The following is a 26,803-nucleotide window of genomic DNA, read 5'->3' as shown; positions in this document are numbered from 1 at the left end:
AGTGTTCTTTAAGGTAAAACAGCAAAAAACAAAAAAATCGGAAGTACTCAAACGACATGCTCACCATCTTTCTCTATCGGTTCTTTACTGCATTAACTTTTGTGTCATACAGAAACGCGTCGCTTTTGTTTAATATTCTGTGGTTTTCTTAACGTAGATCACTCCACGTTCTGTCAAACAGCGAGATTGCGCACTCTGTGTAAAAAGTGGTTTGTTTTGCGAACATCGAGTGTTTATTATTCAGTGAGGTTTTCTAGTTTTTCTTTATTTTGTATATTAAAATGTAGAAATAGCCGAAACAATGTGGCCAAAAATTGCTATCGGGGTGGTTGCCTTCAAGATTATGTGTAGTGTCGTTAACGCTTCCAGTTCCACTAACGACAGAATTCAGTCCTTACCGTACTGCCCCAACAAAAACGGTTCTGGGTAATATATAAATATATGAGAATATTCTTAAGATCAACTAATTTTTCATACAAATGCTATATATTTATAGGGCACTACTAGTAAGTACTTTAGATGGAAAACTTTCCTCTATAAATTCATCTGGACATTTATCATGGGAGATTGAAACAGGCCCTGGTCCACTATTAGTTTCTAATATCCATAAACTTGAGGTAAATGCATTTAGACTTTGGTTGAAGCCACTTTTTGCATTATTTCCTTTTCAGCTCACTAATAATGGAGAATGGATACGAATCATACCATCACTAACTGGCACATTATATAAGTTCGATGGAAATACAATTGATCCTATTTCGATTTCCGCAGAGACTTTACTTAGATCCTCGTTCAGATATTCTGATGACCTTGTTATTGCCGGTATATATTTGACGAAATAATAAATTATACGTTGATAAATCGCACTTTTCACTTAAATTTTAGGGGGTATTGAGGTTCGTACTTATGGAGTCGGTTTTCAATCTGGGAAGCTATTATATGAATGTTCCCAAAGCAAATGCTCAAATCATCAAAGGGAAGAAATGGATGACGTGGTCGTAATTGAACGAAGTACTCAAATTATTCGAGCAGTTGAACCTAGAACCGGCCACGAGAGGTTCATTTTTACCCATGTTTTTATTACTTAACTGCCCGAATTCAATCTGAAATTGTTGTTTTAGATGGAACTTCAGTGTAGGCCTTCACAATGTCAAGTTGCCCCAAGTGTCTTGTATAGACACAAAGCTATTCGATTCAAATGTTAGTGCTGTTATTCCCGAAGGCCTTCTCTTAGTTTCTTCAAAGAGAAATAATCTTGAAGAACACATCTGGCAATATAAGTTCCATTCACCTATAGTCAGAGTGTGGAAATGGGATGGTATGCACCTGAATGAAGTTAACTTATTTGAACCCAGAAATATGCCTGGTCTTATTACACAGTCTACCATATTGCCATCAATATATATCGGAATGCATAAGAAGCAGGTATTCTTATCCAATCATGACGTACTTCTTTACATTTAATTGAAACATTTTGATTTTTTTGGTGCAGTTATACATTCACGAGTCTCATCAAATGCAGCATGTATTACAAGAACGACATAATACAGACCTAGTACCTGCTGAAAGCAACAGTATTACAAAAATTCCGTGGAAACCAATTTCTGCATCTTCACAATCGACAGAAGACGATTCTACTGCATTATCTGTCTTGAACAATTCTGAATACGTTAATGGAAATGGTTATTATTTATATTCTGAGCATGCTCTCGAAGAGAAGAACTCCGCTCACTGTCCGCAAAATCAGAGTAATCTTATTGAATCTGTAATTATTACAGAAGAGAGCAGCTATTCCAACGTATTTCTTTTCCTGCGCAGTTACACCCGATACTAGTAAGTATAGATTGAATGAATAAATTTTTATTGGTGTTGTTTATGGAACACCCTGATAAGTTATATTTGATATATACAGGATGGCCCGCAATTAGGTTATTAGTTGGGGCATAATTTTTACTGGATATTTACGACCAAAAATAAGAGAATACACCGTGTCACAGGTTTACATATTTTTCATTCTTTTCTCCACAGTTCCTAGTGCGTGTGAGGTAATTTTTTCAAACTTCTGATTATATGTTTTACTTACTAGACTCTCCATCTTTAGTTATACCAATTGATTGTGTCAATGCACAGACGGTCCTTTTTTTAGTTTTTTGTCGCGTGTACTCTCCTAATTTTTGTGGAGCGTCGTTGGTATTTTTTTTTCATAATTTTTTAAAATTTGAATTTTCTTTTCAGTTTGGAAAAGGTTTTGCTTTCTACAATGCTTTATGTCAACTATGATTCTTTAATAATGCGAAAACAGTCCTAAACGGACACCATATCTTGGGGTGTGTCTAACACGGGAATTTTTATGCAATTTTGATAGGGTTGCTAGTCAATGAGCTTGTGTTTTGAAGCAAATGGTCAACTATTTCAGCATTTATGGTCACCTGCAATATAAACTTACTAATAGTTATTCGATGAAGAAACTTCTTCATATGGGAGAAAGCCTGATACGGAAAAATCCCAAGTAATTTTTTTGGTTTAATTGTCCTAATTGTAAGACGGAACAAAATTGCAAAAAAACTACCAATTATAGTTTTTTCTAATTCAACTGTAATCAACAAACAGCCTATTGAACACGCCCCTGAAAATACTGTATTCAGTTAATTAAAACCGTGACGCTCGTTTTACATATTAATAACAGGATGACGCAAAAATCATTCGTTCTGGAACATATGTTTTTAATGCAAAAAACAATTGTTTTTATGTTCCCTACTACCCCTAAAAGTTTGTCGGTATGCTTCAGAACACCCTGTATATGGAAAAGTTTAACGTGTGATGTTTATTTTCAGCAAAGAATGTCTGCTGATGCTTTTAACACTTGTTGTAAGCCCCTTTTTGGTCCGACTTTGGAACAAGCGTCCTTTCAAAAACCAAGAAGTAGTAATATTGGATACTATGGTTGAGAATCCTGTTGAAACCACCATAATTGACGTGCCAAATGTAACTCGACCTGAGAGACAAATTTCTGAAAGGAGCTCTGAAGGATTCAGTTCGAGATTTATGGATGATTTTACGTTGATTCAGTGTCTAGGAAAAGGCGGGTTTGGAGTGGTATTTCAAGTTAAGCAAAAGTATGATGATTGTGATTATGCCATAAAAAGGATTACACTACCAAATGAGTATGTATGTGAATGCTGTTTTTGTCAGAAAATTACAGATTTTTGCTTTGTTTAGAGAAAAATCGAGAAATATGGTAATGAGAGAAGTGAAAGCCTTAGCAAAGCTAGACCATAAGAATATTATAAGATATTTTTCTTCTTGGGTCGAGCATCCTCCACAGGGCTGGGAACAAGAACATGATAAAAACTGGATCGAGTAAGTCTTTTGCACTGTCGACTATTCATTGGTTTCAAAAATACCGCGGTTTTTAGAGCTTCATATTCCGGTATAGCAACCTCAACCGAATCAACTACTACTTCTCCGCAAAAGCGAATGAAGTCATGTTCCGTGAGCATTGATATACCTTTAATGAAAGTCGAAGAGCCCAGTTTTGACAGTGACCGTGACAACTCCAGCGGGGACGAATCTTTTGTAGTGTTCGAGAGTGATGAGTCAGTTAAAGCAGCTGATGACACGAAAATATCACTTAAAGATGATGATTCTTTTATTGTTTTCGCTGATGAAAGTAATGAAAATTCTGCAAATAGCAGCAATAATACTATTTCAGTCGATGATAATAGTACTGCAAGCAAAACTGGTGAAGCAAGAGAAGACTCACGTTTTTCATCAAGTCATACCGAAAAGAAAATAAATTGGAAAAGGCCTGGACGGAAACACCATTCCTTGGATTTGACACAGACTAACCCAATTCTAATTAGGCAAAAAGAACCGCCGATGTATTTATACATTCAAATGCAACTTTGCCGAAAAGAGAGTCTGAAAGAATGGCTTACCCTACATACAAATCGAAATTACGGAGATATGTTGCTGATTTTTTTGCAAATTTTAGATGCAGTAGAATATGTTCATTTGAGAAAGCTGATTCATCGGGATCTAAAGGTAAGCAAAGTTTATGAGTCATTTGTTTTTCGATTGATAAGATATTATCTAAAAGTCCTGCTTACGACGTGTCCTTGATATTATGTTTATAGGTATGCAAAAACATTTGTGATTGTTGAAATGGATGATTAATGTATTGTTTCAAATATGACATAGACGTGCTAAATTGGAAATTATTTTGACTTTCTGGTCACATCTGAGAAAATACCAATTAAGAGCGAAGTATTTCTACTTTCTACAGAACTTCTCATTTTTATCTTCCTTTTTTATTACCGGCAAAAATTATTTTCAAACTTATTACCCGAAAACCGTTGTGGGTAATAAGTTTCATTTTAATGTACAATTAAAAAATCTGCACTTGCTTTCATCAATGTACATTTAGTTTTAACATTTTTAAGCATACTGGTTCTTTAATTATTCCTTCAATTTCAGCCAAGCAATATATTTTTCTCATTAGATGGGCAAATTAAGGTGGGAGATTTTGGACTCGTAAAAGATATTGAAAGCTCTTTTGATTTGGAGTTAAGTAGAATATCTGGCGCTGCTTCTTATAGAGGTCATACAAAAGAAGTTGGGACCACTTTATATATGAGTCCCGAACAATCTAATGGTAGAATATATGATTATAAAGTTGATATATACTCGCTGGGTATTATATTGTTTGAATTATTGGTGCCATTTACAACTGATATGGAACGAATTAAAACCTTAACAGACATCAAAGTCAAAAAGTTTCCCTATGGGTTTGAAGATAAATACCCTTCAGAGGTTAGTTCATATACATTTTCCATTATTGGAAATTTAGTTCAATGACTATATTTTTTTAGTTTGCGCTCTTGCAGAACATGCTAGACATAGATCCCAATAAAAGACTAACAACTATTGGAATCAGAGCAAGAAATCCATTCGCTCAAAATGATAATGTTATAACAGATGACCAACATTTTAGTATTAAAAAATTCCATAAAAACTGAATTGTTAACTCAACTTTTACCTTTGTTTTGTTCTAAAGGTGATGTTGAGGCAACAGATTTAACAGGTTAAATATCCGTTTTTTTATGTGGATAATAATTTCACTAACTGATTTTGTTTTTTGCTCAAATGCGACAATGTTTATTTTTTTCGTGGAAAATGTGATTCCTAATTAATAATAGTAACTATTCTTATGTAGTTAGTGGTCTATTGCAAAGTACACTATTTCTAATGCCTATTATTTTAAGTGTTCATTTGACTGTTTAAGTAGTATAAGGCAATTTGCAAAATGTGATACTGGAGGTAAGGCTTCATTTCCTCTAAGTGTTTAATCTAGTTTACACTTTTATTATATGTATCCTCATACCAAGTTGTCTTACCCCAATTTATTACATAAAGAAAAGCTACTTTTTAAATTGTGTTTTTGTACTTTCCATTCCAATTTGGCTCTATCGTGACTTTAAATCGATATGGATGCCCGATCGTATACAGTATTTGATGTATGTCTAAATAATTGTCATTACATTATTTCAATTGTGTTATTTTTGTGGTGGCAAAACTTCAGTCAAATTATGAAACAAATAAAAGAAAAAAATAGGAATGATCGCAAAGGCAATAAACAAGTCCACTTACCTTTAGGTCTTTTAATCTGGATTCTCGGCTTTTTATCTTTGAAGACAGTAAAAAGTTTAATCAACAGCAAAAGAAATAGTAATGTGGATATCTATCTTGGAAAGCCAATCTAAGGTGTGTTCACAAAAAAATAGCATAATTTTACATAAAAAATTCGGACCAGATCTATTGCGTTTATTTTGAGGTGTAATTCACAGAAAAAAACATCAACAATGACAGAAATTACCGATAATCAAACGTTATGACATTTATATTATAAGATTTCATATAAAACAAGTACTATAGAAAAGGCCGTCTGTTAACGTATAATATCCGACTTTAAATTAGATTTACAGAAATAAAATTTGGAAATTTAAAAAACCGATTCCAGAAGACCGTTCGTCGTTGCTCGTTGAATAAATGTTACATGCAACAATATCATAGATAAAACTAAAAGCGATCTACATGGCAACCAAGGGTGGTAAAATAATGCCAAACTTACCGAAACCTGCATCGTGCCACCTGGAAGGAAAGAAAAGTATTCTTTATCATAAAATAAATTTAATCCAAAGCATATATTTATGCATCAGCAAAGGAAAGAATTAGAGAATGCAGTAAAAGTTCAGTTGCTTCTCGAAAAATTAAAATCAGTTCAAGCTAACGGTTTTACGTATAGAGACACTTACCCGCATTGCGCAAGCTGGCGCTCCATTTTCCAGCCATTATTCCTCAAAAAGCACAATCCAACACACAATAAACATCCACACCAAATACTTGAAACTGAAATCTTCATAACACTTCAATAAGCTGTTAACGGGAAGATGATTCACCGCATTTGCCTTAGAAGAACCGCATCAAATCACGCCCTCAAATATATTTCCCCGTCCAAATAACCGACGACCAAACTTGTTGATTACCCGCAGACATCTGAATATTTAGTCAGATTTTCAAAAAAAAAACATGCGATATTGATGTATTTACTACATTCCTGGTGTACCGAGCTACAGAACTAACATGATGATATAATTGTTTTTTAAATGTGGCATTGCTTTGCTTTGCTGTTTGATGTGCGTTCAGTTTTTTTTATTGTCGCCTATGTAGGGTTTCATTTCATACGGAAATACTTTCAAAGGCACGTTTCACGTTCCAATTTGTTTGGATGATCGCCGTAAACAAACCAGCTTTCTCAGCTACAGATAAACATATTCTGTCTTGAAGCCCGTTAGACTTTTTATGCTAAATATTAAATGCTAGCTAGATCCATCTTTTCCTCGATTTTTGTTACTTTGGTCCTCTTCAGTTGGATATTTTGTGCAGTGGCAGCCTACATGGCAGGTCCACATTTGAAACAGGCCATGATTTGGAAAAACTGCTCTTTGCTGGCACCCTTAAGGGCCACCTAATACGCCAACTTGAATTTTACACGAGCTCTTGTATTAGCCTTTTGTTTCAGAAGAAAAGGTGAATGCAGAGCAGACCCACAGTCAAACCTAGTCATGATTCGTGAATGCATTTCGCTGCTTGCATCGAGACGAGCAAAGAGCGATAGACGCAACTTACTTGGTTCCTTATGTTCGGTAGCCGGACATGCTGTATCATAGATGAAGACAACTATGCTGTATTACAGTCCAAAGCAATTTTCCTCCAGGCAGGTTGTTTTTGTTGGGGGATACCGGTTCCGTTTTCATTTTCGCCTATGTTTCAGATGATGTTGAAATTATATTTAAAACCGTCACTTTCATTGTTCGGAAATTCTTACTTCTTGCTTTTCTACCTATTTTTTTTTAATTAATAATGTTCACTGACAACTATCACTCACGAGCTTTGACATTTTTTCAATTTTTTTACGCGTCATTGGAATCTGTCAACTTATTTTCAGAAGCATTGCAGCAACTGGTAAAGATTTCAAATGCACTCTTTCAAAGTTAATTCAAAATAGTCCTTCAATTTATTTTAGAAAACTGTTCCACAAATCGACGGCACTAAATATAAATTTTCGAACAGCGCGACTAAGTCAAAAACTGTCAAAATATCCGGGGTTGCGCCTGTGTCCCATGCATTCGTTTATATGAGTGTTTCTATTGGTTAGAGATCTGTCAATTCGTCCGCCGTCGTACGAACTGACAGATCTCCAACCAATAGAAACACTCGTATCACCGTACCATCGTATAAACGGACGCATGGGACACGGGCTTTAGGGTTAAGCAACGCGGTCAATCAACTTTTCGCAGTTTTACAATGGAGTCGCATTAAGCCAGCTTTTTTAAAACGAGACACAAATTAAATTTTGGTGGTGCAAGCACAGTGAATTTAAGCCCCGCTGTTTTTTTTAAATCCAGGCTTGGTAAACATTGACTTCTAAGTTGGTCGCTTCAAGTGAGCCTAAAAGTATCGAAGCCATTTTTTTAACGAAATATTTTTCCATCTTAGTTTATAAATCAAACACCATAACTTTCCCCGTAAAATCATACCGTTAAATATTCACAAATTAATGAAGATCACGTGTTATTGAAAATAGATTCAAATGCTCTAATGGCGAGTATCTGTGGTTGTCTAAGGCACATTTCTGAGATTCACTTGTTTTGGTTTGTTGGTGACGAAGTTCGAACTGTATCATATAGCCTCTAACACAAAAACCGTAATATTTCCATATATACCCTGATTATATGTACAATAAACTCTGACTTCTTATTTTCAACTACCAGTACATAGATAATAAATAAATGTCCAATCAGGACGAATCTTTGATCAGGCGCTTTGAGTTGGAAGTTAATAGATGTAACGCTAGAATTAATAAAATTTAAATTTACAATGTTCAGTCAATTCAATCACTAGTAACTACTGCATTGAAAACGTTGCCATCTTCATTCACCAAAATTTTAATAAGTCAAGAGTCGCGAGACAGTTATTTTAAAAAACAATGTTGGGATTATTTCTCCACACTCATCCGATTCGATTTTGAGGTTGAAACTGTGCCCTTAGAGGAACAACAAGTATTTACAAGCCGAACCAAAATATTACTTGAGCTAACACCCAAATAATACTATTTACTTCAATATGTCAATACTGGTTTTATTGCTTGTAATATTTACAAAACAAAACAATACTTATACTTTCACTTAATAAAACATAAAAAATACTGTCTTAAATCACTAAAGGGTAACAAACTAAATATCACATAAAGTTGCAATGACTATTCAGCAGACCTTGCTGGGGACTGATGGTCGACAAGTTGAACATCTCTTTTGTTAGGCACTCTGAGGTTCACTATTTTTCGTACTTTTTCTGAACCATGTATCAAATCTTTTTTACTTCTCCATTCTGCTCGCTTTAGTTCTTCCTTCCGCCTCTTTTTGTCTACGAAGCTAATTATACAGCTAGCTGGTATCCAAAGAACTGCTGTTATTAACACAACAGTACCAACAATATTGTCTCGTAGAAAGAGCATTACTTTATTGATGTTGATATCTTCAATGATATCCCAGAAGCGTTCTACAACATCCTGCACTGTTTTTTCGCAATTTCCCTAAAATGTTATACCTACATTATTACCTATCTCCCTGTTGCTAAAACATGCATATAATAGAGCAGCCTAAAGAAGATCTACATATTAAATAAGTAAAGATGAAGCAGTTCATTGTTTCATATGTTCTGAGACACTGTATAATAAGACATGGCAAATACGTTTATTATACTTAATAGTCCAAGTGGAAGATACATAATAAACCTGAAGTCAAAAGTAGGCAACATTCGCGGCTAAACAATTGCCAGTAGTTTGGTTCATTTATGCAGAAATGTGACAAACAAAATTTAATTAGCAGTGATGTTCACGGACTAACGTTTGCAACGGACAGAGGATATGAAGAAAAGGCGATATTAATTAAATTAAATGCACTTACACTATTGCAAAATCCTTGAATGCAAGGAGTTCCATCCGCTAAAATATCAGCGGAATCCACTGGAGAGCAAGTTTCGTTGATACTCGATCTGCAACATCTTTTGCAAGCGTTCTCAACTAAAAACACAAATATGAACCAAACGTCAATAAAAACCATATCATTTTTCGTACTGATGTCACACATGCAGCTTTGCATGCCTTGGGTTTCGCAAAAGGGAATGCATTTACCACCTTTACACTTCCCTCGCTCTTGACAATCTGTACCATCCGACATTGGTGGACTTTTCGGACATTCAGATGAATGCCCGGTACATGTAGATTCTTTTTCGCAAGTAGCGTATTGAGCTTCACGACATTTAACTCCACTCCGCATGTATTGACAATTTTGGCAACAGGGAGAGTTCTTATCGCTAGAAATTATTGCATATTTTCACTTCCTGAAGATCTAGTTATCTTTTCAATTTACCTGCACATAGCTTTGATGCGCAATTTACAATCTTTGTCGCAACATGCGTCATTATCTTCAGTTCCTAAAAGACCTGCATCACATTCCTCATCACCCTCAACTCTTAAATTGCCACAGAAACTCTCCTCGGGTTCAGAGAAGCACTTTTCTGATTTAGCTTGAAGAACTTTTCTTATAGATCTCAAACTACATGGGGAAAACCTCTGCAAATATTAATGCACTGATTTAAGCTGTGTGATTTCTTGTGCTTATGCTTGTGGCTATATTCAAAGTAAATAATTTTGATTGTCTTCATATAGCAGATATTGATCTTATTTAAAACGCTTCATAGAAATAGTTTATAGTTGGTAGAAGTCCTTAGGATATATATAGGATTATCAGCATAACTATTTATGTTGCAAAATATTTTAAATGCACAAGTTTGAAAATTAAACTTAATTTATAACTTGTGAAGTCGCCAACATCACCGGTAACCCAAGATAAACGTGGTATCTTTACCTAAAAGTCGGTAATTTAAAAAATACTTACTTTGTTATTGACATCATACCCACTAACACTGTACGTGTACATTAAATAAGAACCCCCTTGACTAGCGCTGGGAGAACACTCTGGAATGTCCGGATCATGTTCCGATCCCCAGTTATGGCCAAACTCATGAGCTGTAACTAAATCAGCTTCACGAGTAATCACTCTTTGACCATAGTGATTCCTACTTGAGCTCAATCCGGAATTAAGATAAAGAGTATATCCATTTTTGAAATATTCTAAAAAAAAGTTATTAGTTTTCATTAGGTCATTATTTTGGTCTGGACCCCAATTATCAAGATAGTACCTGCATGTCTGAGAAGTTGAGCACAAAATGTATGTGACTTTAGACAGAGCAAACCCGAGAGCAGCACTTGTATAAATTTAGAAGTCAAAAAACACTTTTTGTCGGTGAAGTTACAAGCGGAACAATGCAGTTTGAAAAAGAAGAATCCCACTACATAAAGATCAACGGGTCACAATGAGAAAATCCAATCACAATTTTACGAGAATCCGAGCATGCCTGGGATAGTAATTTTGCATCACAGAAAACGCTCACCTTCTGGTTGAAATAAACATTCTCAAACAACGCATTATGTAGAGAAGATCGGGAGCTTCCTAAATAAGGAATCCTGCTACTGTATTTATTGGTTGCTTCGTTTTATCATGCTCACTTATCATAAATTGAGAGACCGCTCGACGCCCCATTAGGAAAAGCTATTTTCTTAATGGAGTGTCATAATTCATATCATACCCCAATTATTTTGAGTTGTTAAACACGATACACATAAACATACAAATTTGTAGCTAACTTTCATAGTTGGAAGGTTTAGTTACAAACAATTAATTCGATCAGGATACTTCAATTATTTAAACTTTTTAATTTGAATGAATTAATGTGTAACCATAAGAGCTTCGGTGCTTTATTGCTACGATAAAGTTTGAAGGAAATAATTTTGTGCCAAAACCTTTGAGACATACGATCGATTAAACAAAAATTACAAAATAACTAACTCAAATTTGATGCAAAACAGAGGTATTTAGGATAGGAGAAACTCAAAAGTAACAAACTAAATCTACAACAACCACAATCAAAATCAAAAGTTGATATGCATTCAAATATATACCTGGAGTACAAATACCACCAACCGAATTTCTTCTAGGAGAACCCACATAAGCAAGACCCAAAATACCACCTTCAAATTTAAGGTCTGTAAATAGATGTGCTAAGCAAAAATCCTTATGAGTGAATTCCCTGCTAAACACCTTGAAGTAGCAGAATAGAACAAGTTAATGTATTAAATATGCAAGAAAATCTCTTTCATTAAGAGTCAACTAGTTGCCCACCACCAAGTAAGAGAAAATAAATCAGACTTCTACATAAAACCACCCAAAATAAACGTAACAAATAAGAAACCATATAATAAAAAAATAATAATAACCATTGCTACAAATGCCTCCTTGTGAATTTTGTCTTGGTGAGGCTATATAAGCGAGTCCTAATACTACAGAATTTCTAGTTTTAAATGTTTGGTGTGTAAATAGGTGCGCTAAGCAGTACTGTTCCTCTTGTCGTGATCTAGAAAACTCCTTTAAAAAGAAGACATCATTACCAAAACAATAAATATATGACTTTATATAAGATTTTATAAATGCTTACTATTGCTAGAAATAATTAGAGCTGACCAACAAAATGTTGTATTCAAATATAAGTTAACTTAAGATTCTATTTTGAATTTTAAAGTGATTATTTGGAATTAACTGAAGATTTAAATAAAAATATTTTAGACAAGTCTAAATCGCTTACCTCTAAAAGGTTCCTAACGTCCCATTTGTCACGTATCATATTATAGTGAGCCTCCTGAGATTTAGTTTTAGACGGTTCGCTATGAACAACTATTTTTTTAATTACAAATCCCATTCCTTTGAAGCCATCTACTTCCTGCCGATCTTGCCATATTGTATCATTGTATATTTTATGAACCCTATCAATGAGGCTTATCTGAAATTTCAGAGATATCTATCAAGCATCCAAAATTCTAAGAGATATTCAAATTTTGAAGCAAAAAGAGACCTAACATGTGCACGATATTGCTACTAACCGCATCCATTTGAAGCATGGATTAGGCTTTTTCAAAAATCTCGTAGGCTTCTTGATGCGTGAATTATAAGATTATTATTTAAATTCGGATAAAATATTATAATTTTTTATCCAAAAGGGTTTATGTATGGTATCGCTTTGCAATTGCTTTACTTATTTTGTAGAATAATTCTTCGCGGATTTTAATGTTATTATATAATAATTGTTTGGTTATAAGTGTCGGGGATGCGTATATGCGCTACTTCTTCAATACATCCCACGGTCGGTGGCAAACCAGAATAGAAAGGAGTTTCCACAGCAAAAACGAGGCAGCCCTACTTTTCTCAGTATGCTCACTTATTACGTGTCCAAGATCTTATGCATCAGCCCGGTATATCCAAAAGAAATAGAAATATACCTTACCAGATAATTTATAGTGGTTTTTGTGTTGCTAGCGCCCATTTCCTGAAAGAACCTATAATCAGCCACCAAAAGCAAAGGACAGCGAGTCTTGGTAAATCTATATTGGTCATATTGATCCAACTGCCTTTTCTCGATATGGTGTGCAGTTTCATTTTCCTCCATTTCAGAACCTTCCTTAATATAAGCACAGGTGCGTGGAGTGGGGTAATCAGCCGGCAAATTCTCAGCGTCCCAACTAAACTTTATATCTGATTGTTTGTACGTAATCATTGTTCTATTATCATGGCCTGGAATATGGCGCCAAGAAGGCTGTAAATCATGGAGCGTTGGTATAACCAGTTTAAAAAATGTATCTCTTTATGAGGTACCTCAATGTGGTATATATCATCAGGCATGTGAATGTTTCCTGTCATTACCCCGTCTTCTACATGCATATTTACATGAGAATCTGTCTCTCCAAATACTCTTCCTTCCATAAAACTGCCATGATCTAGAATTTATTGTTTCTCCTACAATTAGCTACTTACTTATTTTACACTATAGGGAACACAACTGCACCATAACTGATTATTCTAATGCTAAGGCTAGAACGGATATTTCAATCTACTCGTAAAGGAAATAATAATTATTTCCATTTATCTTTGATAGATCAATATGTACAATCATTGATACGAATTGTCGCATCGATCGTGGATGAAAATCGCCATCATAACGAATAGTACTTTACTTTTTGTGTTCTGTGTTGATTGAATCCAACACTTCACATAAAAGTTGAATCAATAATTACAAAAAGCAAGGATTTAATTACCAATAGGCACATGGGTCTCCTGTCCATCCCCATTTACTGAGTAAGCCTTAAACTTAGAATGTAAAATACTTCGTTTCGGGGAAAGTATTAATCGAAAATCTCTTCCATGAGTATTGAGTCGAATTTCTCTGATTTTGTTAAATGGATGATTGCTTTGTTGTATACCACGTTTAATAATTTTGTGACTCAAGTCATCTGCGTGGATAATTTGGAAGTATCTGAGATTTTTGTGTATTGTTCCTAGAAAAAAATAACATGTATCAGCTAACAAAGGATAATGACAATGAAATACATACCATAGACTAGAATAACTTGCGTAAAAAGCAAGATATATAAAAACATCTGTCTGCCCATAGTTCTAGAACTGATTATCTACTCATAGATATCTGCGAGGGTTTCAAATTCATAGAAAAACTTTGATTACAATAAAGTAAAATCAGTTAGTTACAAACAAAACCTGACAGTTCGGTTCACAATAATAAACAAATCCACTTCAGCTGACGTCATGACGGATTGGAAGTACCGACCGAGACAGAATAATAAGTAAACTAGCTAGTAGCGAAAGCTCGAAGGTTTTTTTTCGTTTCAGGTTTAAATTAATAATAATAATAAATTTAATTTAATCAATCTATATATAAAATAATGATCTCAAAATTTCTTGTCTATGAAAGCTCTTACATTTATAGTCAGTATTACATTAATAAAAATATTTAAATTTTCAGAAAATCAGTCAATTTTTTAGAGTGTTAAAAATTTCCACCAGATAAAATGTTAAATATTATAGATGAACATTATTTGTTAACAAGTTTCTTTGAACATGTGAAATATTTTAATTGGTGATCAAGCTGACTCCGCGACCATCTCAAATCACATACGAACTTGAACCGTACCCTCTGAAAGGAAGGAGGCCTGAACCATACAAGCCTAATATAGTTCGCCTCACCTTGGAGGTGAGAAAATTATTTTTTGTACTGGGTAGACAGCAAAACATGTATTTACTACATGAGCCGCTTTCATAGTATAACTCATAAATCTAGAGTAAAATATATTTTTGATATAAAATGGATATTGAAATTGATGCTGTATGTATTTTTTTAGACATATATGTTTGTATATTAATATACCACCTAATCTTTGTCACAGATGTGATCTCTGTGATGGTAGTTTGTAAACAGAGACAATTAATTACTAGAGTCTAAAGGGAGCACAGGGAGATTCTAAAATATTCGAATAAATAGGAGAAAAAAATCTAAAAAACACCACAAAACATTCAACGGTCACTTCATCACAGAGGTTATGTCTGTGAACCGTGTGACAGACCATAGATAAGAGATAGCACTGATAGCAGATATGAGACGGCAAGTATGACGTCAGTTCAAGACGGCCTAACGTGTTAGAGCAGACAGTCCAAGCACTACTTGTCTTTATCTATGAGTCCAAGCCTCTAATTTTTCCGTAACTGCGAGTGAACATGTGAGTGAGACGAAGTGAAAAATATTTTGTGCAGTCTTGTTCATTTGAGTCAAAGAAAACTATTGATTCATTGAGTTTCAATTGTCAACAGAATGGACTCTGCTGTTTGTATATTTATAATTTGATTGGCCAAATGGTTGTTTGAAATTAGTTAAAGCAGCGTGGGGTGGTGTTCACAGTGTTAAAAGGATTGTTATTTTTAGTTTATCCAAACTAAGGTTATGTCATTCATTAAATTGCAATCATTTTAAGGTAGGCTGATATGTTATATATTATCCAGTATTCAGTCTCGTATCAGTTATTCAAATTTAAAGAAATCATTGTAGGAAACAATCTGTTCAATATAAAATTACTGTTTGCAAACGTTCGATTCAGTGAGTTTCACTGACAGAATTCAAATCACAAGTAATAACTTACATATTTTTATGCCCATTCTTTCTAAAGGAGCCTAGACTATTAGCTGAGCGTACTTAAAATATCAGACATTAATTAATTACGTGCTACTGAAATAGACAACAAAGTCGTAGTATCATAACAAAATCAGCTGCGTCTCCGTTACCTGTTCAACTAAATTTGGCATTTTTTTGTCGCTACTGAGTAGTTAATACTCAGTTAAAACTACCTAAAAAATTTTACATGTTAACCAATGTTTACTGTCTCATTTATCAATAACGTTCTTTTATTTATCACCTATTAATTATTTAGTTTAATTACATTATTTAGTTTTTACCTTTTTGTTAATTTTCATTAATTTTTAATGTTTCTGTAGTGATTAATATGGCAGGATTAGCTGCCAACGCTCCATCTTCCGCAGATGCTTGTCTTAGCATTGTCCACAGCTTGATGTGTCATCGACAGGGGGGCGAATGTGAAGGATTTGCTAAAAGAGCAATTGAATCATTAGTAAAAAAATTGAAAGAGAAGAGAGATGAACTTGATTCACTAATTACTGCGATTACTACTAGTGGAGCTCATCCAAGCAAATGTGTCACGATTCAGAGAACATTAGATGGGAGGTTACAAGTAGCTGGACGGAAAGGTGGGTCGGTACTTAATCATATTTTTCCTCGAATGACCTCGAAAACTCTTTGCAGGTTTTCCGCATGTGATTTATGCCAGAATTTGGAGATGGCCAGATCTCCACAAAAATGAACTCAAGCACATTAAATACTGCCAGTTTGCTTTTGATTTGAAGTGTGACTCAGTATGTGTAAATCCATATCACTATGAAAGAGTGGTTTCTCCTGGAATAGATCTCTCAGGGCTTACTTTACAAACTGGAGCTCCTCGAATGAAAGATGAGTACAGTACAGGAACTGTGGCAGCAGCTTCTATGGATGTAGATGGAGATCTAGGTATGGGGGTATCTCAAACTGTACAGCACCATCCTCCTCAACAAAATTTCAATTTGGCCCCAATGCAGGCTTCATCAAGTAAGTTTTGTTTAAACATTACTTTTTGTTATTTCAATTGGCTTACATGATTGATTGGTAGGAGTGTCTCACGTTGAGTATGATAAGTTAAAGAGCATGAAATATCCAAATATATTTTCTATAGCTGATTTAGCACCGATGCAAATAAAACGTTAACAAACACGCGGGCTAGGCTTGAAGACAATTGTCTTCATTATATGCTTGTCCACTGCACATGTTGCTTTTTCAAGGGTCTAAATACTATACTAGTTCAAAACATCCCTAATAATAATAATAGTAATACTAAATTGTTATAAATAATAGAAATAATCAACTTAATTAATAATCCAATTAAAGCGATCCCTTTTGGATGAATTTCAATTTTCAATTTCTTTAATTCTATTCGGAAGACTGTTGAAAATTTTATGCTGTAGTAAGGCTCGCATTTGTACAATTTTATACTGTGCTTAGGCATTGCATAGTTAGCTGTTCTTGTTGCATAGTGATTGTGATACACAGCTTTGAATAGTGTTCTGTTCTTACACATCCATAGTACACATTTCGGTATGTAAATAGCAGTAGCAGTGAGAAAGTCAATTTGCTTAAATTCACTTCCATCCACTGCAATAATTTCACATTCTGAAAAATGAGCCACAATATCATCAGAAAAATGCGATATTTGCGACAGAAGAGCACCACTTCAGATTTCAGTACTAAATTTCCAATACACATGCATGACCAAATCCAGTGACTTTTTACTGAGGTGCTTTACTTTACTCTGCGAGATTTTGAGGAAACCAGATTCAGATTTCAGTACCAGATTTCAGTACCAAATTTCCAATACACATGCATGACCAAATCCAGTGACTTTTTACTGAGGTGCTTTACTTTACTCTGCGAGATTTTGAGGAAACCAAGATTGAAGTTGCTGGATTTAATCAAAATTTAGTGTTGAGTTTGGCTGCGGGTACTAACTGTAAGTTCACGGGCCAGTACTTTTTGACTGGATAGAATATTTCCGATTTGCTTTAGAATGTGGAATATTCCCGAAAAATCTTTCAGAAAAAATCGTAATGACCTTTGAAGGAGTCGGTCGATTTGTCATGCACCTTTATTGTAAATTAGAAGTCACTCCAAAATGGTTAACTTTACAAACAGTCTAAAAACGTATGCTTTCCTTAAAAGCTATGTTGCTTCCGAAAAGTTTCCGAGGATACCTCAAGGTTATCTTAGGATTCGAACTATCAAAGTTTTTGAGTGCCTCCTCCAGCACGTTTTCCTAAATGGGTTGCCAGGATTTGTTAAGCTTGTTAAACCTAACTCGTATAGCGAGTTTCATTTTTCTGTTTGTAGTTTTTGTTGAGAAATTGAATAAATAATACTTTTTGAGACTGCTAGTTCTCACTTTTGGACTATAACGCATATGAATGTTGTATGGAAAATAAGATAATTTACTGCTCTTTGTAAAAAAGCAATTAGAGGTCAAGCCACCACCGCTACGTTGTTTATTTCTAATTTCAACGCTGTTTGCAAAGTGAAAGAAATCGTTAAGGAATGTCCCTTGTAAACAAAATACCTAACAGGAGTCCGGGCGTTTCTTTCTTTGATTAATAAAGAAAATACCGCAACCTTTCCGGGGTACTTTTTGGTGAATTGAACCCTGAATTTCCGCAAATATTGCGATAAAATATTTTGTGACTGAGATTGGCAAAGTATAGGGCGTTTCCTCATAAGTTGACACCCCCCCCCCCCAAAGTTTGTGAAAGTGACCAACACCAAAGTTGTTTTACTCAATTTTTTTAAAATCTGAATTTAAAATAAAAATATAAAACACGAATGAAAATCACATTTAGGAATGTTTTCCGGGCTATTATAGGAAGAGAACATAACGGAATTTATTACTAAATAAATAAAAACAAAATAATTTTGTATATGACCTCCGTTTAACGCTAGGCATGCTCTATAACCTACTTCAATTTTATCTATAACGTTTTGAATATATTGGTTATGATTAATATTAATTTTTTACAAACTGCTTGTTGGGTACTTTGCCTCAAAAATGTTTGTCTTTAAAAAATTAATATTAATATCGTTAATTGCATGCACTATTTTAAGGCGTCTAACTAGAGTTTCATACACAATATTCTTGAAATAACCCCAGAGAAAAGATTCAAGAGGCGGTAGGTCGAGGCTATTTGGAGGCCATTGGATAGGATCCGCTCGTCCAATCCAGATAGCAACATTTTCATTTTAAAAAGGTGCTACCGGGCGAACGTTATGGGGTCGCATTTCAAGGCTACTTCGATTTGTTGCTATTTATGATTTTTACCACGTAATATAGGAAAAACGGCTCATACAAATAGGGGCAAAATATATTTTTTTGAAATCAGGAACAAATCCTATTGGTATGTCTAAAAGTATATAGGGTGTTTTATTAAAAAATACAAATTTTGACATTTCCGTGTTTTATTTTTTTATTTTAAATTGAGATTTAAAAAATTGAGTAAAATTAAACATCTTTTGTGTTGGTCACGATCTAGGGAGGTGTCAACTTATGAGAAAACACCATGTACAGGGCGTAATTAAAGCCATGTAAGTATCTTATTGAAATTTAGTTAATTAAACTTTTGGTAAGAATTATTCGATTCTTGATAACCTAAAATCAAACAATTTCTCTAGACACACAGGTGGTTGCTCCTCAGCAGTTCTAATGGTGCCTCAAGAGGCTCGTTTTTAATATGTACAAGGAAAAAAGCAAGTGATGGTTGTACATTCTTTGCTACCTCAACTACCAGACTATATTTTCTTTTAAGCTTAATTTTGCAAACCAGGAGAAAAATGTGGGCGGCATTTTTATATTTTTCCCTGAGTGCTGAAGTGGTCAGCAGCGCCCCTGGGTACCTTAAACTGTAACACTGTCATCCGAGATCTCAGTTCTGTTTGCTTTTCAGTCAATATGATTTTTTGCAGCCTATTTTGCAAAACCAAAAATTCACAATCACTAATCAGACCCTTTTATTCCTAAAAGTTTTTCAGTTTTAAGACGATCACGTTCCTGGAGTTCGTTCGAAGAAAAATTCAGTTTTGATTATCAAACTATCATCAATAAAAGTTTTCTACAAGATTATTACATAAAACAGAAATAAGAACTTCAATAAATTGTGCATTTCCTTTCCTGCCAAATTCAATGCATAAATTGTAACATAATTTAGAATCGCACATGAAATTAAAGTGATTCTGTTTACATTAAAATAAACAAAGAGGTTTACAGTCGGAAAACAATTCAAACACTTAAATATGTCAAAATAACGCTTTGTATATAAATTCCACGTTTTAGCCTCGTTATGCCAATATGATTTAGTTTTTTCGTGTTTATATCAATATTAAAAATAACCTAATTTATATCGATACTTATATTTAAAGTAATTCGGTTATTTTATCCACCAAATACCTTCAATATTTTCAGAGTTAAGTCAAGGTTTTATAACGGTTGCTTAGATTATGAGATCCAGTAGCAGCTTATGTTTTTTAATTCGATTCATTAATATTTTATGGTAATTGTTTTCCTGAGCCAATATATTTTACATAAAATTGTGTTAAAATTTTCCAATTTAGCCGCATATAATGATTTTGCAGGCACATTTTATCTGATTGTTGTTTAATAATGGAAACACGCCTAATAAAGATTTGAATTAAGATATTGGTTTTTAGTTCAACACTTTAGTTTTGGTTTGAAACTTTGAAAATAAAATCTCTGTTTTCACTGAAAACAATTTGAATCAATCAGATTAATATTAAATTATTTCACTATTTTTAGTCACTTTGACTCACTGACTTTTGATGAGTAGACAAATTTCGATGGTGATTTAATATCAGTACTGTTGAAGTACACAGCTCAGTTTTATTAATATTAATATTATTGCATCCATTGATGCACGTTGCGTTATTCTTACAAGTTTTATTACCAGAATTATTACTTACCGAATGGTTTGTTGCACTATGCACTGATTTAAGGGAGTTCCCGAAAAATGCTGTTAGTCGCCAGCAATATATAAAGCTTAATACTTAGCTTTAACTTAAATGGTTTCTGATGTTATAACGGCAGTCTAATCTACGATAATTTAAACCACCTTGCTGCCGTTCGATGCCTGCCAAAATCGATTCGATACTATTCGAACAAACAATAAGTTTATGTTCATACTTATTTCATGCAAAATTATTCTTCAGTTTGTTCACATTGAAACTTTGCATGCTGGTTGAAAACCAGCCCTCGTATTATTTCAACAATGTTTAATATTGAAGTGTTTTACAAACACATTTTAATATGATATATATTATTAGTTAAATACTTCTTCGTTTAGCCAGGCCTAAGTTTTAGGCCATTTATGTTTGAATTCCGAATTCTCGTATATATTGTCGAGAACTGACGTAGAAGTAAATATGCGTGGTACAACGGAATTATGGAATTTCGTCTAACGAAACAACGGTGATTGACAAGACACGATTATTTATATATTAATGCAGTTTTTTTAAGTTACTGGCAATTATTATGATATGCGTTGAAAATGACAGTGAAAACTTTTTACAGCCAACTACGTTTATATTTTAAAATGTAATTATTTATTGTGCTATTTATATTATCACAATTTTTAGTTATGCATGTTTTTTTCTTTTTATTACCATGGTAGGTGATCCAGGAATGTATAATCCTTCAAATAGAGGTATTTTGGGTTCTACAATACCAAAAATCGAGAGCGGACTCGATCCAAGCAGGTCTAATTGGTTGCCACATATGCATTTGTCTCGTAAGAACTTTTCTTTAGTTTGTTTATTTTGTGTTCAATCACCTAGCTTCATCGAGTTGATCCTAATTTTTAAACTCAGGTCACCAAAGCCAAAATCAAGTAACGAGTACCGTTATTAGTAACCAGCAATCAGTTTCATCAGCGCAAGTTATGCATGGTACGCCAACCCATAGCAACTCTGGCCAGTTTTATGCTACCTCTCAAGCGACAGTAGGTTCGGATCGCTCTCAGGAGTCAATTTCACAAAATTTAGGTACGTAGATATAACCAACCGTCCAATTACATCCATACGACAATATCTAAATTACCACAAATTATTAATTGTAAATTGCAATTTTATTTTAGCGAACAATTCACCAGTGTCTCCGCATCTCCAGCAAAACGGCTTTAATGGGGCCAGTAATACGGTTTTAGCTGGTAGTGGATCGGCAAATACACAATCTGTTACAACGCTTCCTCAATCCTATACCGGTGCAGGTGGAACTTGGACTGGCTCTAATACCCTTACATATACTCAAAGCATGCAACCGCCTGATAATAGAAACCACCTTAATAATTATTGTGAGTTCGTTTTTCATTACTTTAATATGAAGACTTTTTAAATTATTGTGTTTTCAGGGAATCACACTGCGTCTAACCAAATAGGCAATGATGTAAACCTAGGTGGACTTCTTTCAGCTCAGCCCGCGCCGGAATATTGGTGCTCAGTGGCTTATTTCGAATTAGATACACAGGTTGGCGAGACATTTAAAGTGCCATCAAATTGTCCAAATGTTACAATAGATGGGTATGTTGATCCTTCTGGTGGGCACAGGTTTTGTTTAGGAGCTCTTAGTAATGTCCATCGAACTGATCAAAGTGAAAGAGCAAGGTTAGTATTTCAATGTATTCTTATTAGTGAATAGGTCTTTTAAAGCGCGTATTAATCGTCTAACGCAGAGACGAGCAATACGCGGTCCGCCAAGCATTTCTAAAATTGAATTTATTTTATCGACTTTCTCCCATCAATATATTGTTATAAAATTAATTATAATGAAATGGTAGTACACGGTTATTGATTGAACTTTGGCCACCCTGTTTTTGCATCTAATTTGAAATTTCGAGAAAAATGTTACATACAAAAGTTGTAGATAATGACATCTAATTTATTTTAGGATAAACCAATTGATACAGGGTGCCTCAAATTCAAGTAACAGACCAAACTTACCTTTTTTTAAATGAAATCTCGTACTTTTTATTGCATAATCGAGCAGCTATTCGTGAAATTCTAGGCCTATTCGATATAAATATTCTGTATTGATTTTCAACTGTTTTTGAGTTAATAACCAATATTGATTTAACTTAACGAACTCCCCATTAACCGGTGTATATCACCCAGCCGGACATTTTCGCACTCTGAACTAGTCACTTATGAAGGGATTTTGAAAATTTTATAATGTAAATGTAAACGAAAAATCGGTCAAGACAGCGACGTCAAAATGTTTTTTAGGCAATTATTTTGAAGACACCCTGTCAAAGAGTTTGACATTGTTAGGCGTTTTTGACATTCAAAAAGCAAAATGGAAATTTCGCTCCCATAAGAGCCCGTGTAAAGCGAAACATCTTTATAGCAAACAAACGGAGAGCTAGTGGCACCTGCTTTGGTACATTATCAATATGCTCCCGATAGATTAGATTGACATTCTAAAAGTGTGAGTTTTCCTAAAACTTTATTCTTGGTGGGACGTCATCGGGCCTATACTTGGGAGGAATTAAAAAAAAAGTTCAAGTGTAATGGATTGCTTATGTCAAAATTTGACCGAAATTTGACATCACAAAATTGGTGAAAATTTCGAAGATTTTAGGAAATCGTCAATTGCTCGCTTATTATCGATCGTAGTGAAAAAGTGAATACCAACTTTTTTATGAAGCTTTAGACGGCCGACCGACGGGATTGATTAGATTCAGTTGAGCTCTTTTGGTTATCGAGATATTTACATTTTTTCGGGGGGACTCAGGGATTTTCTCGAAAACTATGAAAGCTGGAAAGTTGAAAAAAAATACCATTGGATAGTGACTACCAAAGAATAACTTTTTCCGATAGAAAGCCTCGTTTTCGTGAAAAAAAATTTAAATGTAAAATTTCGGAAAAATCGCAAGGTTTCACTACAAACTTTTTTCCAACTATTCCTTGACAGGTGGTTAAATATGTGTGTAAAGGCGGTTATGGAGGGAAAATTTTCAAAATTGAATAAAATTGTCAAATTACATTAGAATTTGGTGAAATTGACACTAATTAGTATTGAGACAAATACAAATCAACTCCATGTCAAATCAATTCGGTAAAGTGGAAGAAAAAACCCTATTTAACTCCATGTAATCCATGTAAATTTTGGTACCGATCAACTGAAATGCTTCCCAAAAATCAGAAAATAATGATGAATCGATTCTAGTTAGACCGAAACATAGCTAATAGATATGGCTAATTATTTTTGAATGCCGTAATGAGAAACTATAAGTTTCCGATTTTGGCCAGACCAATGAATCGAAAAAATGTTTCAGCATTTTCGACTTGACCATGTTTCTATAGAAACAAAAATTTCGAAAAATTAAATCAATTATTCCAATGAGCTGGCGATGAGATAGGTCGATAGAGGGATAACGAAGCTTTAAAATTCAATTAAAGCCATTGCAACAGGATAAAAGGTTGATCTTGACAATCCGAGTTAAAATTGGAAATCGATTTTAAGTATTAAAAATTAACCTTAAGTTTCGCATTGGATATTGTCAAATATACGGTGATTCACAACCTTATGGACACATAGCAGGGGTGTGTAGAGAACCTCAAAACAAGTCGAGTTTCCTTTTAATTTTGCAGTCGTGAAGTCTTTCACTTGAATAAAAAATATTGTTCGATCCGAGGGCGAAATCTACCATTTCTTTAAAAAGTTACTCGAGAATGAATTGAAATGGAAAAAAATCAAATTAATTCTTTTATTTTCCGTGGAAATTGTAACCCAATTATGGTAAAAACACGCAGACATTTGAGTAACATGTTTCTCGAATAACAACCAATCAATAAAAGAAAGTTTGTACGATTACAAAATATTCTAATTAACTCCCGGTCGTTTTTACATTTCTTCTCCAATAAAAAGACATCTCAAAGACTAATTCGGGAAAAAGTCACTTCAAAATTCTTGTTTTGTTTAATTTTTACTAGAACGAAAGTACGTTTCTTAACGTGTAGATAAATAATTACGATACAGTTACCATTAAAAAGTGCCTCGCAAATTTTTGCATTTCAACTTTTTATTGATATTTCGTTGTTTTATCTTAATATGTAGATTACATATTGGTAAAGGCGTTCAACTCGACCTAAGAGGAGAAGGCGATGTATGGTTGCGGTGTCTAAGCGATCACTCCGTTTTCGTTCAAAGTTATTATTTAGACAGAGAAGCTGGAAGACAACCAGGAGACGCAGTGCATAAAATTTATCCATTGGCATATATTAAGGTAGGCTGGCCATAATTAATTTACATATATGTTCGTATTTTAAACTTTGTTTCTTTTTACTAAAACAAATACATTAATTTGTTACTGAGCAAAATCATGTAAATGCGTTTACGTTTTAAGTATTTGTTTGAAAACCATGTAACATTGTCTATAACATACATTAGTAATACTGATGGTGGTGCCCACAAAAGCTCGAGAGAGCTTATCCGGTGCCAAATTTTTACAATTATTCTTTCTACAAAGAGATATCCGCAAGAGCCAAATTTAACATTTAAATTGTTTGGTTAATTTTTTAGTATCCCAGTTGATTATGAGTCACCGTTGTTGAATATGATAGTTGCTAATACAGAAATCAATTTTGGTGATGCTGCATTTTCCCGGAATTTTAAAATTTAGGTGACAAAGGAAAGATTGCATATTTTTGTTCGTTGTAAAGGGTATTTTTAACCCTTTCGCTAATCGTGGCTTTATCAACTGAGCGGTCCGCGGCACCCTAAATGTACGCTCCGCGCAATCGATAGCCAAAAGTCGGCGCTCATCCTCAACTACAGCCCGAGCTATTTCAATTATGTTTTGAATTTCTCAGAACCGTTTCTTCAAAGCAAAAGAAAAACCTCAGCTAGTGACTTGAGTCATGGTGGTAGCATAAAAAAAGCAAAAAAATGTCATTGCTTTTTTGTTTTAAGATTGTTTTAAACGAACGGTTCGGAACGTACGTTTAAATCGTGTAAGAACGAAGTGTGCTGTTGCCTATACATACTTATACAATTTTTATTGTTTTATTATTATGTGATTTTGGAATAGCACGGCAAAACGTACACACTCTACATGTTTTAACCGCGCGAATCAGTGGCGGTGGCAGCTAATAAATACCAAAAACTCAATTCACTAATCTTCTTGTCTCTCTAACTCTAGTTGTCTTAGAAATACAACAATGTTAATAAGATAAAATCGGGATTTATGTTCACAATAAATAAATTGTTTCAGGTTTTTGACTTAAGACAGTGTCATCATCAAATGACCACTCAGGCTCAAACAGCACAGGCTGCAGCTGCCGCACAAGCCGCTGCAGTTGCTGGTCACATTCCTGGTCCTCACTCTGTCGGGGGAATCGCTCCAGCAATAAGTATGTTAATTGTATGATTCCGGTTTTTTTTTTAAATACAGGCTTTCTGCTTTAGGTTTATCGGCCGCCACTGGAATCGGAGTGGATGATTTAAGAAGACTTTGCATTTTAAGACTCAGTTTTGTTAAAGGCTGGGGTCCAGACTATCCTAGACAATCTATTAAAGAAACTCCGTGTTGGATTGAGGTGCACTTGCACAGGGCTCTTCAACTTTTAGATGAAGTTTTACATACTATGCCTATAGATGGTCCCAGGGGCATAGAATAAGCAGGTATATTTTACTGCATCCAATTATTACTTATTCAGCGGATAAGAGCGACTTATTGATGGAATTCATATGTTGTGTACTGTTCAATGGCAATGTAAGGAAGTTTTTCCACTGGAGCTATGCTAGAAGAATATTAAGTAAATTCGCATTTAATTACGTTTTCCAAAAAAATAGGGATAGTGAGTTTTTGGCGGACAAATTGCATATTTTTTTGGTAATGATGAGACCGTTTAAGTTCCCTTCACCAGCAATTGATTCAGTGGTCCATGGAACGATGGAGAATTGAAAAACAATAAGAGTTTGCATCAAGCTCGATTAGAGAAATGCGAAAAATAAAATTTCTTAATTGTTGCCGAACCGCTGTGAATATTTACATATTTTTTTTGATTTGTCCGTGGC

General features: G+C 34.3%; 3 protein-coding genes across 7 annotated transcripts; 2 read left to right on the top strand and 1 right to left on the bottom strand.

Annotated features, from left to right (window-relative positions):
* Positions 1–169: 169 nt before the first annotated feature.
* LOC109537990 (eukaryotic translation initiation factor 2-alpha kinase) lies at positions 170–5,432 on the top strand. Of its 2 annotated transcripts, XR_007280786.1 has the most exons (12): positions 170–426; positions 497–617; positions 672–822; positions 886–1,057; positions 1,122–1,425; positions 1,493–1,833; positions 2,835–3,164; positions 3,220–3,360; positions 3,417–4,044; positions 4,477–4,812; positions 4,872–5,235; positions 5,275–5,432. XR_007280786.1 is itself a non-coding variant. In XM_019905008.2 (11 exons), exons 1-11 carry the CDS (start codon positions 302–304, stop codon positions 5,016–5,018), a joined length of 2,796 nt encoding a protein of 931 aa, XP_019760567.2. In that variant the 5' UTR covers positions 170–301; the 3' UTR covers positions 5,019–5,432. The 2 variants fall into 2 exon arrangements, 1 of the variants encoding a protein (XP_019760567.2); XM_019905008.2 differs by having other exon boundaries at positions 4,872–5,432.
* A 3,247-nt stretch (positions 5,433–8,679) lies between these two features.
* On the bottom strand, positions 8,680–14,347 carry LOC109537991 (ADAM 17-like protease). 3 transcript variants are annotated; one of them, XM_019905010.2, is made up of 11 exons: positions 14,125–14,347; positions 13,829–14,068; positions 13,389–13,510; positions 13,021–13,329; positions 12,325–12,519; positions 11,645–11,783; positions 10,521–10,756; positions 9,993–10,195; positions 9,698–9,936; positions 9,528–9,643; positions 8,680–9,154 (listed from the first exon to the last, which is right to left on the bottom strand). In XM_019905010.2, exons 1-11 carry the CDS (start codon positions 14,180–14,182, stop codon positions 8,822–8,824), a joined length of 2,190 nt encoding a protein of 729 aa, XP_019760569.1. In that variant the 5' UTR covers positions 14,183–14,347; the 3' UTR covers positions 8,680–8,821. The 3 variants fall into 3 exon arrangements, with proteins under 3 accessions (XP_019760569.1, XP_019760568.1, XP_019760570.1); XM_019905009.2 differs by lacking the exon at positions 11,645–11,783 and adding an exon at positions 11,960–12,107 and having other exon boundaries at positions 14,125–14,345; XM_019905011.2 differs by lacking the exons at positions 11,645–11,783; positions 14,125–14,347 and adding an exon at positions 11,960–12,107 and having other exon boundaries at positions 13,389–13,623; positions 13,829–13,916.
* Positions 14,348–15,227: 880 nt separating this feature from the next.
* LOC109537984 (mothers against decapentaplegic homolog 4) lies at positions 15,228–26,803 on the top strand. 2 transcript variants are annotated; one of them, XM_019905003.2, is made up of 10 exons: positions 15,228–15,553; positions 16,071–16,340; positions 16,396–16,734; positions 21,402–21,518; positions 21,598–21,771; positions 21,864–22,079; positions 22,137–22,389; positions 24,842–25,010; positions 25,998–26,136; positions 26,192–26,803. In XM_019905003.2, exons 2-10 carry the CDS (start codon positions 16,079–16,081, stop codon positions 26,401–26,403), a joined length of 1,881 nt encoding a protein of 626 aa, XP_019760562.1. In that variant the 5' UTR covers positions 15,228–15,553; positions 16,071–16,078; the 3' UTR covers positions 26,404–26,803. The 2 variants fall into 2 exon arrangements, with proteins under 2 accessions (XP_019760562.1, XP_048517613.1); XM_048661656.1 differs by lacking the exon at positions 15,228–15,553 and having other exon boundaries at positions 16,034–16,340.

This window comes from Dendroctonus ponderosae, unplaced genomic scaffold (assembly GCF_020466585.1).
Source record: "Dendroctonus ponderosae isolate FM_Combo_2020 unplaced genomic scaffold, Dpon_F_20191213v2 Dpon_F_20191213_1, whole genome shotgun sequence".
In the NCBI taxonomy this organism is placed as follows: domain Eukaryota; kingdom Metazoa; phylum Arthropoda; class Insecta; order Coleoptera; family Curculionidae; genus Dendroctonus; species Dendroctonus ponderosae.
This window is presented reverse-complemented; position numbering and strand designations above follow the sequence as displayed.